Below are 12,756 nucleotides of genomic sequence, written 5' to 3'. Positions count from 1 at the left end.
CTGGAAAAAAGACACTTGGGAGAGAAAACTAAGAAGCAAGGCATGTTAAGGAGTGTTCATGCTGTGAAAAAAAAACCCAACAAACCTCCCCAAAACCACAGAATCCATTAGTTGGAATCACAATTTTTCTGTTTGTTTACCTTCTTATTAAGCCAGTGCCACAGCTTGTCAGTGGCAGGGGGAAATGGAAGAAAAGGGAAAAAAAGACAAGAACACAGTGGAAAATTATTGAAAAATGCAGTAACAGAGAAGGAAAAAAAGCAACAAAAGGCAAAGTCATCCACAGAATGAAAATGAAATTGTTCCAGACACAAAGGTAAATTGCAATAGGAAGAAAAGATCATAACAACTTCTAATGCAAGAATCTAGATTTTACTATTAACACGCACTTTTTGAAACAAAGAGGGATATAGCAAATAAGAACAACTTTAATGATATTAACAGAGCTATCAGCATAATCTGGGCAATTCCAGTTTAATTATACTGAGAGCTAACATCTCAGATTTTAGGGCAGGACTTCTAAAAGTACTCTGAGAAGGGCACTTTACTGAAACACCAAAACTTAACATGAGATTCTTGTTTATTGCATTAATACTCCCATTCAGGCAGTTTCCTACGTATTTCAAAACACTCCTATTATGTCAACTACCATTAAACAAATTTTGTATCTTTTTTAGTACCACATTCATATTAAAACAGTCACATTCAATGGCACATCAAATACATAATTAAATCTGATACACACACAACACCAAATTGTAGATCAAATAAATGTATGGATTTCATATAATTTCACTGGTTGTGCAGAAGGTTCTTTGCACTTCTCAACAGTAAAATTTCTCCTTTTGTACTACAGTTATTTTTCCTTACTAATTCTCAACACTGCTCAAGTACACCCATTTCAGGACCTAGTTTATGTAGGACTATACTCTTAATTCTAGCCATTAGTAATCAGTTAGCAGCATAATCACAACAGTGAAAAGCTTTAACGTTACGATTCATCCTATGTTAGAGGTTAAGTAGGTGAAGTTTGTTTCTGCCTGAAAACAAGATCATTGAATGCTCAATAAATCCAGTGTTTTCACCAGTTGCCAGAAATTATATTAGCTCCCAATGAAAACAAAATGTAAGACTACTTCAAATTAAAAAAATCTCAGAATGTTAATTAAGTTACATCAGAAGCAAGAAGCAGATTTACAAAGAAACATGAACATCACGAAACATGAAAATAAAATATGTCACAAAGCACCCACTTTTACTAGCTTTTACTACTCATGGAAAGAATCACAGTAATGGAAAGCAATGACAGAACTTCAAAAGCCTCAAATTGACACCGTAGATTTTATTTCTATTTTACCTCTGCACCTATGGAATAATTTATCAGTGAAAAAAGGTAAAGTTGTTTACTGATTCAACAACATACTTCTGCCTTTAACTTTACTTCTGCATATTAAAACCCACTATACATTAGGTTCATTTTGGAAAAAACGTAGATCTCATGACTGTATTTCTCCACTTTGCAACTCCAATATAACAAAAGCTAGAGCTCTATTGTTAGCCTGAAATTTTAGCAGAATGTGAAGTCTTTGGTATTTTTCTGTAATTTCAGCCTCCTGGAATTGGATGATAAATTTAATAACCAGGAAATAACATTCTATGTCAAAAATAACAATCATTTTTTTATAAGTGTTTAAGACAATATCTGGGAGGTTCTACCTGCCTACTATTTTACCAATACTGATGTTCCAGTAGTTCTACAAACGTAATCAATCCACATTTAAAAACAGACTACAGCTTATTTCTAATCTTCAAGCAATCCACAATTAATAAAGCAACAGCCACTTTTCCAGTATTTTACTGGAAAACTATTTATGCAAGATCTTACATGTCTATGGTAATATCTCCTACAATAATATATGGATTGGTAGAGGTTCTGCCTGTTTTCTGTGCTCGCTTTAACTATGTGCTGAACTTGGTACCAGAAGAGCCAAACCTTGACTTTACCCAACGTCCAAACAATCTATTACAGGCCTCCATACATAAAATTCTAGGACATTATCCTGAGAAAAAGCATGTAATAACTCCATGATTCACTGAAGACTACCAGAAAGCATGCATGCCAAGTACTAGCACATTGTAACTAATAAGTCTAGTGCATGCAGTTGAGCAACCACCTGTGCTGAACTCCCTCACAAACTCTAACCAAAATAAAACCAGTCACCATATTAAAAGACAAAAGTTTTCTTTAAAAAAAATTTAAAAAAAAAATTAAAAAAATCAGTGAAGCAAATTACTAGTTCTTGACTGCTGGTAAGAACATGCATGATACCATACCTATTAAGTTTTAAGATGACTTGATGGATGACAACAGATACCTCCCTAATCTTCCCTCCAGGAAGTCTCTCATATCTGAACCGCTCTATCTGTTGGCTCCATGGGGCAAATGCACAACCAGGGACTAAAGAATACAGTAGGAACATCTTATTTCCATAGTCCATATTTAAAGCAGACCTGCACATACAGGCACAGCTTGACCTACTGTTTATGAAGAAAATGAAAAGCAATGCCCTACTTTCTTTCCTCTTAATCAGAACTTCTCTTCAGTTCAAATTTATCTGCATTTCCAGGATAACAAGAGGTTGATGAGCAGTGGGAAAGTAGAAGAGCAGTTCTTTTCTTACTGCTTTTATTTAAGAAACAGACATAATCAGTAAAGCTCAAAGATTTGCATGCATGAGCAGTACTCTCTCATAATTTCTCACAATAGGCTATTTTCCAGACCATCTACACTAGCCTCCTAAACTCTGTTTGGGAGAAAAAGACATGCCACTGGTCTATCTCATCCTCACCACCTTTTATTCAAAAATGGAACTATTTCCTAATTAGGCATAGCACTTTAGAAAGACCAGGTAGTACAACTAGATATTTGTGTGAAACAGACCTTGTTAATGGCTTCTTGTACCTACCTAAGAGCCCCAATAGATCCTGATGCTGAGATTCAGCCTCCAAATAATTCAGTATACAAAACCCAAAACCAAACCAAATCAAACATCACTAAGCAGCTTCAGCTGCCAGGAAAAGAAAGTACAAATAAAATATTAAAAAAGTAAACATCTCATTGCAAAGGAAATGATCCTTCAATCTTGGTTTCCCCCACACACACAGAAAAGGTATGCTGTAACAATTCACTCTGTGAGTTTCTATTTTTGCATATTTTTACTTCCTCTTCAACAGTGCCTACTGAAGCCAAAATGTTTGGTAATCCAACTTAAATGCAGCTCATCCATCCTTTCTAAAAAAACTTGCAAGGATGTCAATTTCATTCCTCTCCTTTCCCTATCTGCACAAAAAATATAATTGCCAATATCCTATGGCATTGCTTCCCAAGTTCTCAGAGATGCATCCATGATCCTACAATGCACAGAATAAGCACATCCAGTAGAACTTCAAAGATATGAAAGCATTAGTGTGATAAGCATTGGAAGACCACATATAATTCCAGCCACCCATGATAAAGCCAGGTGAACTGTAATTAGAATAGCCACAAACAAGAACAACAGAATCATGCAGAGTATCAAATGTCCTTCTTATAATGGCTAGAAGAGCTTGAATTGCTTTAATACACTCAGCACAGCCTCAGAAGGAATATGACTGCCATCTAAAAAATGGTGGGGAGAAGGGAGATGGAGAAATGAGTTGTGCCAACACTGTTCTTTTGCTTAGACAAGAACAACACGTATATAAACTGACCTTCAATACATTTAAGCTGAAGAGTGGGAAGTTCTGCTGCACATTATGACAAAAGCCCTACCTTCTTTAAGGAGAAAAGACTTAGTGGAATTAGGAAGGATGCTATATCATATAGTTATGCAATACAAGGATACTAATCTTGGCTACTCATGAAATACAATACATATGATATTGTGTCTAGAGAGTCTTCTTACTTACAAAACAAAAGCTTTTAATGAAAAGCTTTGTATAATGTAAGCTTTTATGCCAAGACGTTAATACTTTCCACTACCTTTGAAGAACCCCTTTATTTTTTTCATAATTGTATTCTGAAAGGCTTTTCCTTTTTCAGATTCTTTGTCAATGAATCCTGTGAAACCGTTACTTATTTCCTACAGCCATTTTAATGCTTTTGTTGACCTTTTGACATCCATTTACCCATTAGATCTGGCTCAAGCTCTTCCTTTTCCTGTAGGAATTCAGAGCTATAAACTGCAGACAGATCTGCCAAGGTACAGATGCTCTGACAAGTATACTTACAGGGTTCAGCTCTTCAGTTACAGAAACTCTGAGGTAACGGCTTTTTCTGAAGCAGAGAATACTTCAACAACACAGTTACAGAAAGCACATTCTTACACACTGGCATAGATTATTTTCTTTGTAATAGCTATCAGGTTAAGTCAAAACTTACAATTCTGAATGGAGGAGCCTTCATAAATTTTACGGAGCTTTCCAACTCTGCAATTTGCAATGCAAATGTGGGCACATTTTGAGCAGAGGAGAAGGGAGGGGGGCACAGAAGCCTTATTCTATGGCACTTCCCGAATACCTTATCTCACATGTTTCTTCTCTAACATTGGGAAGCCTCCCTTATGTACCACCTTGCCACTGTGTTCAACAACTATACTTCCACACAGTATAAACGAATGTGTTCAAACTAGCTCAGGCCCTACTTAGAGAGTAAAACAGGTTGCTTTTTAAATTAAGTTTTCTCAACAGAAGTAGGAATGTCTCAACGTTCAGACTAAAGCTCATTAACTTCAAAATCTTTGTAAACAGGTGACTGAATCACAAGAAGTTTGCCTTACTCAGAGAAGGAATCTTCTGAAGCTAACTCAACATTTAAAAAGTGACTTCTGTCAAGCTTTGCATGTAATCGTTTAACGAAGTTTAAATGTGTACTTAAGTGTGAATAGTGACAGAAGAGACATGGTTTAAAGTACACCATAAAACATACAGTTTTACGTGAGAGACATGTCCATTAGTGACAGACATTTATTTTAGAATTAAAGCATCTCAGCATACAGTGAACAGAGAATAAAACAAACTTTCAGGTTTCTTAAGGAAATAAGTAGGAATACCTTACTGTCAAGCTTTAGCATGACTCTTCCGAGCCCTCTGATGGGCCTGGGAGCAAGAGCTTCCTGACGTTCCTTCACAAAATTTTCAACAAGTTGCCACCAACTTTTGCAACGGTTTGCCACGAAGTTCAAAACTCCAAAATGAACCACGAGCTTTTTAAGTGCCCAAACTGTAACCACAAGAAGGAAATCAAGTGTTAAAGACTTCAGAGGAGCACCACAAGTCTACACATCCATTCCATTCTGAAAGACCTACGAAAAAGAAAGAAAAAGATCCTTGAGTTTTATTTCCCATTAGAAATTCCTTTCAGAACTTTCAAGTGGTTTTAGTACTAATCTCCTCATCTGCTTTACAGCCACGCTCATATGGAATTTAGATGGCAGCAGAAGAAAGGTGCCTGCGTACTGCTCGATTATGCAGCTAACAGACTTGAGCAAGGCCTGGGATAAGAAGGTGCCATTCCATGATTCCAGTACAGTGGATTTATCACATTTTCATACATATACACCACTCCAGACAACTACACATAAAATACTACATTCGGAACTTAACAGCATGTTACACATAAAAGAAAATTTTCAGCCTCAATTCTTCGGTTTTAGGCCTTCAATATCATTAAAGCTGTATCTTTCCTTTAAGGACTGACAGCAGATCATGCATAATTTCACAGTAAAGAAGTGCTCATTTAAACCTTCAACTGAAATATAACTACTGATTAATTTTGCCTTTAAACATCAAAACCACTACTTTCAGATCAGCTTTTTATCTTGGCTTGAAGATGATCACACAAAGCTTCACAAAAATCCATACTGATCTTCAAAAACAGACAACAGAAGAACTATTTTACAACTTTTTTCCCCCAAAAACCCAGCATTTTGCTACCACAAACAGCTTTTCTGTAACACTCCTAAACATATATCCACTGTAAAATAAAGAGCTTCTTAACAACACTAGAAATGTTTAGCATTACAGTTACAGAACTAAAACCTCATGTCCATTTACTTGCCATGAAATAAATCCCACAGACTTTTGCATAAGGCTTATTGTTCCAATCCTGCAATGGCACTGCCCTCCCTCACTGAGTATACATGCAAAATTTGTGAATCATCACAATCAGGAACGTAAAAGCAAAAAAGCATGATACATATGAAAACTTCCTTTGAAACTAATAAAACTTTAATAGTCATGAAATATTTGCCATATTCCTTTTTTATTCAGCAAAATGTTACACCACTCAAATTTCCTGTCTTATCACTGAAAAAAAGAAAAGTGACTTATCTTCCAAAGCTACTAGCAAATTTAACATCAGAACAGAGGAGTTAATTAATTCATGCTATAAACAAAGATTTGTATTACAACTGACTTTACTGGAGTATTGATGCAAACATACTGGTCACAAAAACATCATTACAAGATACATCAACTTAAAGGATCATAATTATTATATGTAGCAGTAACAGACCAGCAGATCTTGCAACCCAGTCCTGCCATGAACTACTGATACACAAATCTCTAAACAGAACTATACTGCATCCCCATACTGAAAACTATGGTTCTAAAGGAAAACAAAACGAAACTATTAGCAACAAAACCACATAATTCTCCTAATTTCTCCCTAATTTTTTTAAACCAGAATTCAGTAACAGTGAACGTCACATGTAGATCAAAAACTAGCCAGTGTTACAAATTCTACTCACACAGTAAAATAACCTTCTGTGAAAACACTAGCAGCACTCCTCTAATTATATCGTATTCCTCTAATTATATCATATTTCTAGCAACATTTGATACTGAATTCCCCATCATTACATTCGTGTGTACTTTTAATAAAGCCGGTTTTTATTACGAAGGATATTCTCCAAACTAGATTCATTACTTACTGCCATACATCAACACCACAATAATTGCCTCGTCCTCAAAAATTCACATCATGCTTCTACTTGGAGATGTGTAAAATGACACATATAGCTGAAAAGGTTAACTTTTAATATCCACAGGGCACTTCTCAAAGTTCCAGAAGAGTCTATTGTCTGTAAGCGACTTGTGTAATAGTTTACATTCTTGTTCGTGGAAACCTCAACTCAATTTGCTGACATTTGGTTTACTTACCCTCTGGCACCACCATGTGGCAAACATGGGATTTATTCTCTTGAAGAAATAGAATGATCTCATAATCTTTCTACTAAAGATCATGTGGCAAACATATACAAAAAAGGAGAAAATACAGTGCGAATGCCAGCACCTAACTTGCAGCTTCAAGTTTTGTATGATGAAATGCAACTCATGGTCAATACACAAACTGCTGCTCAGCAAAACATTGCAAGTTTGCATTTTACAAGGTGAACAACATACCTGAAATGGCATTTTAACCTTCTGCTATTATTTAAAAATAACTGTTTAAATATTATCTTCTAAAATAACTGAGTGTGCACTCATTGCAAAGGTGATGCCAGGAGGTGCTGCAGTCAATCACATGGCTGTAATTGTATTAGGTTAAGAAGAGGCAAGAGAGAAAAAGCTAAAGGAGGGCTGTTATTAGAAAGATGTGAGCAGGAGAAAGGCTGCATAATAAGAAATTCCAAACGTCTCCAGGAAGCAGAAAGCGACCTGAAAACAAAAACAGAACTAAAAAAAAAAAAAAAAAAAAAGATGCAACAGAACAAGTAAGGAAGTAAATGAAAGATCTTAAAAAGGCAATAACAGGATTCCCAAGCTCACATCACTGAACAAAATGCTAGAAGTGTTCCACAACCTGGCTTATTGCTTAGATTTCGAATTCAAAAGTCATTTTTGCACCTTTTCATTTTATGGTATAATCACGGTATAGTTTTCCCACCCTCTACATTAAAGAATTTTAAAAGAGCATCACATTCCACCAAAGTACAAATGCATTCAAGGAAAAATGGTAATGCTACCAACAAACTTCTCATAATCTAAATGCTTCTTCATGTAAGTCCTGTCCACCACTATAAGAAACTCTGGTGAAATTAACACCTTCCTATTTAAGGTTTTAGGGGTGGGTTTTTTGTTTGGGTTTTTTTGTTGTTTGTTTGGGGTTTTTTTTAACATACTAGAAGCATTCTCCTTAAGGTCTCAGAAGTGCTTAAAGTTGCACGAAAACTTGCTTTATAAGTCTTCCCATTTTCCACTACTAAATATTTTTAATACCATCTCTCTTTTAACAATCCAGGTTCATTGACCTTCTGACACTTAACGTGATCCACTGTTCTAAATTTGGCTCTGTTCATCATTATACTGCCTTTTCATAATATTTTTGTGGTGATCTAGTTATATTCAGTTATATGCCCAGAAAAAGTACTTAATGGCCCCGTGTCACTGCTAAGGCAACAGGTCACAAATACTCTCAAAATTGATTTCTATTTTGGCATGAGTTTATTGTTCAGGTAGTTAATTTAGACCTAGTCACTGGCAGCAGGAGTATTCATCCATTTCAGTTATGGATGTGCACTTTAATCCAGATTTATCTGGCTCAAGCTTAAAACCAGTTGTTGTCTGTCTAACTGCAAAACTATTGCACCCATTTTTCCTCCCACCCAAGTAGGTGTTTCTAAACAAGTGGTTAAGTCATTCCTTTACTTTTCTCTCCAATAAAATAAGCCACGTAAGCTCTGCTTCTCGTAAGTGTAAAATTTATTTTCTAATCCCTTTATCATTTTTATGATGCATTTATGAGCTACATCCAACCTGACATCACCATTTCCCGTGATGCCCACACACCAGAACTGGGCAGTTTCTTCCACAGCAACTACACTGGGATGAAAAAAAAAATCAAACCCGTCTCCTTTTACCCTGTATTCAGCCACTTATACGAATAACAATCTCATTAATACAATAACAATCGCATTACCCTTTAGCTGCTGCTTCAGCATCACAGCCAAACATGCAGCTGTTCCTTTTGCCATGCCTCTCAGCGTTCAGAGCCCCTCGAATCCATAAGCATGGCCCCACAGTCATGACTTCCAAATGTACAACTGGACAGTTTATAAAGGCTTTGCGTATTGGGTATAAATGGCAAGGTTTTGGTAGCAGGGTGACCGCTGGGGTGGCCTCCACGGGGAAAGACCACGGGCTGCCCTGTGCCAGACACAGTCAGTTCCAGCTGGCTCCACAGCGGACCCACCACAGGCCAAAGCTGACCCCCTTAAGGCATGGGGGTGGTAACTCTGTGAAAATATACTGAAGAAAGGGCAGAAAACACTAGAGGGGGAGAAGAGGAGGGAACACCGAGAGAACCAGTGAACAGAAAGGAAGACAGAACGGAGGGATGAACAGAGGGAATAAAAATGCCAGGGGAGAAGTGGTGCTCCATGGTGGAGCAGGAGTACCATTCAGGGCAACCACAGCCCGTGGAGAACCCACGCCAGAGCAGTTACACCTCTTGACGGGACTGTGGCCTAGGGACGAGGAGATGCCTGAGCCGGTACCTCCCAAAAGGGACTGCAGCTCATGGATGAGCCCACACTGGAAAAGAAGAAAAGAGCGAGTGGCTCTGTGGGTACTGGGCCACTAGCTGGGGCCAATCCACCACACTTGCTAAAAGGGAAAATAGCTACCTTAAAGTGTTAGATACATGGAAAAATGCTGACAATTTGCATTTTGACTGAAGTTTAGAGAAAACCCAAGCAAATTAGGAAACTCACTTTGCTTATGGGAGGGGAACAGGAGAAAATGCCTTCAGATTCTTAGTAGCTCATGCGTATTTCCAGACTTCCCATCTTCCCTATTCACCCCCACAAAAGAGTACTGGAAAAAGTGGCATTCAGTTTTAAAATAACCTCTTTAGATAGCTAGCATAACTAGTCCATTCTTGCTTGATATACAAGACAACAGACGCATGTAAATGTGAAGTAACAAAGCTAATTAACCTCAGAGCTAAAATTAGAATCAAATTTATCTTGCGACTTGTCCACAGAGCTTAGCAACCCATTTTTAATGGGAGTTAAAAGCTAGCTTGAGCTGTACTTCAGTATTGAATAACAGCTAAAATATTCTCTATCTATAAGTGCAAAAATGTGAAAGACAAGACATCAAGAGGAAGAAAAACAAAGTACTCTAAACCCAAAGTATTCTTACAATGAAAGATATGGCACTAAACTATTCCAGGTAGTCAACAGGCAAAGCCATTTTACAGAGTCGTCCACTACATGATAACGGACAGTGCCTATCAATCTGCCGATTTGAAGCCACAATTCATCATGAACATTATTATGTTATTGAAGTTCTTAAGAAAAAAATCTTTAAAAAGTTTTCATTTAAAACTCATACAAGCCTGCAAGCCTTTCCTTCTATTTTATTTAACACAAAGCCTAAGGCTATCCAAAGTCATCATTTAACATATTTCTAATAACTGGAATATTACCTGCAAAAGGCACCGGCAATAGCTGCACAATCCAGAAATTTAGCCAGATCTGGACAATGACAATGGCCCACACTAGTGTAACAAAGTAAATATCACTAGTTTTCTTTTTTCTAAGAAAAGATCCAATCTCAGGTCTTTGTCTGCTCCCAGAAGAGGATGAAGATGAGGAGAAAGATGATGAAGCATGTGGAGACTGATCACCTTCTGTTGCTCCTAAAACAAACAAATGCAAACAAAGAGATGGAAATTATCACATTAATGTTCACCACAACAGAATATGCTCCCTAGTCCCAAAATAACCTTTTTTTGTTGGGTTTTGCTTGGTTGGTTTTTTTTGTTTGTTTTGGGTTTTTTTAATTTCTCTAAAAGACAGAGACAGCCTTAGCACTAATCTGAATTTTGAAAAAAAAATAGAACAGGGCTGTGTAAGCTCTCCCACATCATGCAACACCATGCCAAGCAGTGCCAGGAGAGAAGAAAAGATGCTATGGCCTATAAGACGCCTTCTGTCACTGCAGGTAAGTTACAAGCCAAATATATCTTACCAAAGAACCATAAAACCCTGAAAAACACAAAGTGTAATTAACTTCTAAAACAAAAATCTAAAGTCTTAAAAGAAATCTTTGATTTCTCTTCACTTAAGTACTCAAAAAGAAATCTTAGATTTGCTCAAAGCTCTTTTAAACAAAACAAAAAAACCACAGCATACATTGAAGAGGAAGCTTGTATCTTAAAAATTTCTTACTACACTTTTTCTGTTCCTGAACACTCACATTACAAACATAGCACTTACACTGTGATCCTAAATTACTTGCTTGTGTAACATATTGTAACAAGAGCAAACATAAACCAGTGGATAACAAACGTCGTCATTCTCTCCTTCTAAGTTAGTAAACATGAAATTCAATTCAAAAATGTGAACTGATGTGTTAAAGGCACTTACAAATAAACAGTAAATACTCATTTCAGGCAAAAATATGTCCGAATTAAAAGTCTTGTATAGAGAACAGAGTAATTTATTTTATTTACTTATTCAACTTTTTAGCTGGTACATCTGCCTAGTATCAGACTAGTATGGATGACACCAATCCCATTTTCAGTCACTGTTATGCAGTAGAATCTCTTCCTGAGAACACCAGTATTAACGTTTACTGAGGCCTCATGCTGATGGCGAAATGCACACACTTCCCACACACCATTACTTGAGAAAAATTTGCAGCCATGGTAGAAGAATGCACACACAAGAAAACCTGAAAAGTTACTCTATGCTGAAGAATAAAAAGCAGTATGTTATGCTGGTGCATACTGCAGCAGGTAAGCAATGAACACAACTCCCTTCACTTGACTTGTGTCACATCAGCACCAATCACTTTCCTCCCACGGAGAAAAACTGCTGTAAAAACTGTATTACAATATACTACAATGCGTATCAGTCAAACAACTCATGTTCCACACATGCAGTTTTAGCTGCAATGTGTCATTAAAGCCATTCTTTGCCTGAAGCATGACAGCTAGAATGTACGAAAAGACAAGACGGATTTGTCATACGTGTACAGTAGTGGTAAGTGACAAATTCTGCAGCCTCACACACTGGATGAACGGTCTTCTTTTGCTGTAGAAATCTGCACTGGTGTTCTACAAGTAAGGGGAACTACTTTTAGAGCTTATAAACACTTCCCCACCACACTAATACAATAAGGCATATCAATTGATTCTCCCAACTGATAGACACTGGGACAACGAGAGAAACATCAGCTGGTTGCTGGTAACGTATTTGGTGGAACTTCAGAACATTCCCAAAGGAATTACAGCATGCGAACTGAAAGAAGGAACTCTGCAAGCAGCTAAACACAGCCAAAGCTTCTGGTGGAGTGCTTCTTGGCAAATCAGTTCACGGCTCAAAGGGATGAAGGCCAGCCCCATCATATACAAACTACACTTCAGAGAAAAAGACACAAGTTAATTTTCCATAAGTGGAGAGAAAGTTACCTGCGAACAGAAGTTTTCCTAAAAAGACAAAGTGTTTTTGTCATAAGAAATAGAGGGTCTATCATTCCCCTGTACTTCTCAGTCTATTTTTAATGAAGCAGAAGAGCAGTAATAGAAAAAAATGGATCCAGCTTACGATGCACTAAAGGAACACAAATTTCAAAGCACTATATCCATAATTGAGAATTCTCCCCTATCAATTCAATTTACTCAACACTTTGCTTTTTGCTTTTTTTTGCTCCAAAATTAATATAATAAACATAAGAAGTAACATGACAGGCAGCAGAGACTCAAGT

The 12,756-nt window shown here is 37.0% G+C and overlaps 1 protein-coding gene across 2 annotated transcripts in view; it reads right to left on the bottom strand.

Annotated features, from left to right (window-relative positions):
• TMEM245 (transmembrane protein 245) overlaps window positions 1–12,756 on the bottom strand; it is an 86,748-nt gene that overhangs the window by 57,465 nt on the left and 16,527 nt on the right. The window contains exons 5-7 of one of the 2 annotated variants that reach the window (XM_049830428.1): window positions 10,472–10,684; window positions 5,091–5,260; window positions 141–164 (exon numbers count right to left, since the gene is read on the bottom strand). In XM_049830428.1, coding sequence (XP_049686385.1) covers window positions 141–164; window positions 5,091–5,260; window positions 10,472–10,684 — 407 coding nt within the window. The remainder of the gene's footprint in view (window positions 1–140; window positions 165–5,090; window positions 5,261–10,471; window positions 10,685–12,756) is intronic. The other variant, XM_049830429.1, reaches the window with a different exon arrangement.

This window comes from Accipiter gentilis, chromosome 27 (assembly GCF_929443795.1).
Source record: "Accipiter gentilis chromosome 27, bAccGen1.1, whole genome shotgun sequence".
Taxonomy (NCBI): domain Eukaryota; kingdom Metazoa; phylum Chordata; class Aves; order Accipitriformes; family Accipitridae; genus Astur; species Astur gentilis.
The sequence above is the reverse complement of the archived record's forward strand: the minus strand, read 5'-3'. Positions and strand labels throughout refer to the sequence as shown.